This window comes from Corylus avellana, chromosome ca5 (genome assembly GCF_901000735.1).
Source record: "Corylus avellana chromosome ca5, CavTom2PMs-1.0".
NCBI lineage: Eukaryota > Viridiplantae > Streptophyta > Magnoliopsida > Fagales > Betulaceae > Corylus > Corylus avellana.
The window spans coordinates 13,984,619-13,988,319 of NC_081545.1; the positions used below are offsets into that span (position 1 = coordinate 13,984,619).

At 35.9% G+C, this 3,701-nt stretch overlaps 1 protein-coding gene across 1 annotated transcript in view; it reads right to left on the reverse strand.

Moving 5' to 3' along the window:
* Window positions 1-528: 528 nt before the first annotated feature.
* LOC132181824 (uncharacterized) overlaps window positions 529-3,701 on the reverse strand; it is a 13,019-nt gene continuing 9,846 nt past the window's right edge. Inside the window, exon 3 of the mRNA XM_059595055.1 lies at window positions 529-708. Within this exon, the coding sequence (XP_059451038.1) occupies window positions 529-708 (180 nt within the window). The remainder of the gene's footprint in view (window positions 709-3,701) is intronic.

Consider the following 3,701-nt stretch of genomic DNA (forward strand, 5'->3'; position numbering starts at 1 on the left):
GAATCGAGACACAGATTTACGTGGTTCGGCAATGTGCCTACGTCTATAAGAAAAAGTGCAGCTATATTTTACTATTCAATGATTTATGGTTACAACATAACATATTTATAAAAAAACCTTAATTATAACTTTATAAGTATTTTAAACCTCAAAATACCCCCCACAACTTATTTGTCCCCAAACCCATATAAACTAATTACACCCAATAGGCCAGTAGTAGAATATGAGCCACTTGTTCCAACAATCTCCACCTTGGCAAGTATACACCTCTTTGAATATAATTAAGTATTGGGCCTCCACCTGGAACTGATAAGTTTGGGATGCCGCTTCCACTCCTCTCCTTTCTAGCACTTGGAGACATTTGTCAAGTGCAAGCAATGCTTGAACTTGTCTATGGTAATAGGTTTTGTCAACATGTCCGCTGCATTCTCAGAACTGAATCTTTTCAAGTAACAATTCACTTGTAGCGATCAATTCCCTGATATTGTGAAACCTCACATCAATGTGCTTGGTTCTCGCATGATACACTTAGTTCTTTGCCAAGTAAATGGTACACTGACTGTCACAATATAACAGAACTCCACCTTGCTGAATACCCAACTCCCTGACTAACCCTGTAAGCCACAAAGCTTCCTTTGCAACCTCAGCCGCCGCCATGTATTCCGCCTCAGTCGTGGACATAGCAACCGTGGACTGAATCATAGACCTCTAACATATGAATCCTCTTGCAAGAGTGAACATATAACCTGTGGTCAACCTCCTGTCATCCAAATCCCCTGCATAATTCTGAAACCCGTGGGGTCGGCATTTTATAGTAAGCTCTTTAAACTTCTCCCAACTATGGGTGAATCTTTCCCTTTCTTTCTGTCTGAAATTGGTGATCTGTAGATGGAGGTCATTGATTTTGGAAATAGGGAAGAACTTGTGGTAAAACTTGCTCTGCAGCATACCCAAGAGTGATAGATCCAACTCTATTGTTGAGTAGCCAGGATTTTGCCCTATCATGTAGGGACAGAGGGAATAACCGAAGACGCACCGCTTTTACTGAGGCATTTTGCGTATTAACAATTTCTCAAATTTTCAAAAAGGTCCTCACATGAACATATGGATCCTCATTCTCTAATCCTCTAAATTCAGGAAAGTGACTTATCGTACTCGGCTTCAGCTCAAAATGAGTAGCTGGCAACACTATACACGACGGTGTGTTGGTAATATTGGGTACAACCTGCTCCCAAAGGGATCTAGGTTGATTTCGTTCTCCCATCTTAACAGACTTTGCTGAATTAGACATTGAACTTTGAGAATTGGTGGGTGAGTTTGGTGGTTGTCTTAGATTCTCTCTCGCCGTTCTTTCAATTTCGGGATCAAAAGTGTTGAACTTCAGATTTAAAGATCTACGACTAAACATGCAAATAGGAACTAACAACCTAACAAACTAAAAATTGAACTAAATTAAATTATACTAAACTAACTAAACACATCTGCAAGCAAAAATTAATTTAAACAGAAACTAAAAACTCACGAAAAATGACCAAAATATTTTGGCTAAAATATACTGAACTATTGTGGTTGCTGCCTTTACTATGAGTGCGCTTAATCGCACTCGAGTTAGTGTACAAATGAAGATGCGGCAGTTGACGAGCGCAGGTGCGCTTGACTTGCTGTCTTGGCCACAAGTGCGCTCGATCATAGCAGGGCTACGATCGATCGCACTAACAAGGGCGTGCGAAAGGCGGTTGCGGCAAAACTGTAACACAAAAACAAAACAAAACAAAACAAAAAAAATCCCTTTTTTTTATTACTATTATTAGTAACAAGAGTAAAACAAAATAAATTGCAGAAAAATAAAATCCTAATTATAACTAGTAAAAGAATAAAACTAATTTAAAAATAAATTAGTTTCAAAAATTAAACAAATCCCCAAGAATGGCGTCAAAAACTTGTTGTACAAATTTATTTAACTCTCAAGTATACGAATCAATTGTAGTTAATGGATTGCAAGTGTAAGGTCAAACCCACAGAGAATTGTATTCTTGAAAGAAATTTTAAATCTAAATTAATTAAACCCTAATATAGTTTCAAATTTTTGAGAGAATTTTTGGTTTGAATGAAAAAGTAAAAATATAAGCAATTTAAAGTGATTGAAATCTTATGACGAAGCACTAAGGTTTCGGAATCCGCACTCACAAATTTATAACAACATAATTTCATGATCTATAATATTTCCCAAAGTTCTCACATATACACCTTATGTTTGTTCTACTATTGCTTCAAAGAATTAATCAAAAGATTCCATGTATCCATTCATAACCCAAATCACAAAAGAAATCCAATATTCGATCAAATCATTAACTATATCCATAAATCACAAGAAAATATCCAATCTTTATCAAAACATCAATTGTATCCAGAGAATAAATCACAAGGAAAATTCAATTTTTAACAAAGAAAACCAAGCAACCAATTGTATTGAATAATCTTAAATCACCAAGTGTATCCTTGAATCATAAAAGATATCCAAAAATTATTCAATCCAACTACTTAGAAGTAAAACAATAGAGCAATTAAACCATTAAATTGAGAAATATTACATACATGGAACAAAGTTACTAATCATAAGTGAGGCTTCATCTTCAACCTTAGTTGAAGGTTTAGTCTCTCATGTTATTGAAAGATAAAACAAGATTGATTGAACTCATAATGTAAAATTGAGTACTTACAAAAAAGAATCACAAAGTTGAGATCCGAAAGCTAGGAAACCCTTAAACTCTCTTCTTTCTCTTATGAAATCTTGAAATTCGTAGCCTCCCAAAACTAATGTGATAATTCTTTATTTATAGGCCCAAAACTAGGGTTTATAATTTGAAATAGACTTAAATTTGCTGCCAGATCGGATAGTGGGCTCGATCGCACACCTTCTACCCTCAAGCGTACTCGGGCTTGCCACGCATGCGTATGCGCGCACTTAACCTTCAAGAGGGCGCATCTGCGCTTGATCTTGGGGCGCTGGCTCGAGCACATATGCACTCAAGCATAGTGATCTGTGCTCGATCGTGCTGACATATTTGCAAATTCCTTCCAAATGCAACTTTCACATAAAAATCCTGGCTTTCCTTCAACAACCTATAAAATACTAAAAACACAGAACTAGCTCAGAACATCAAATAATAACACAGCTAAAGGATTATCACAAGTAAATTAAGAGGTCCAAATATGCAATATTTGGCAGACATCAAACACCACCAAACTTAACTTTTGCTAGTCCCTTAGCAAAACAAAACGAAAAATAAGATAAAAACAAAACATAAATCCCCTTTCGTGGGAGAGATGGTTGCATTTAGCATATGCAACAAGTCTTTTAAACCCCTAGGCATCCCTAGTGGACGAGTGAAGTCTTGTAGAGGCTTAAAAGAAATGAAACCCACAAATATTGAAGCACTATGTTGTTAACAAGAAAAAAGTTTCACATAAATCATGGTTCTTATTCATGAACAAACTTAAAAAGACAAACACCATCATTACAGCCAAAAGGAAATCCAGAGTCAAATCACTCACGAATGGACAACTTAGACCACATATGTTCTAAAAAGTGTAAAGTGTAATTAGCATACAATCATGAAGCTTTCAGCTTAAACTCAAGACAAGTTCCATAAAATTTGTAAGACTCCCTAACAAGTAAAATAACCCAAGGCAAGATATGC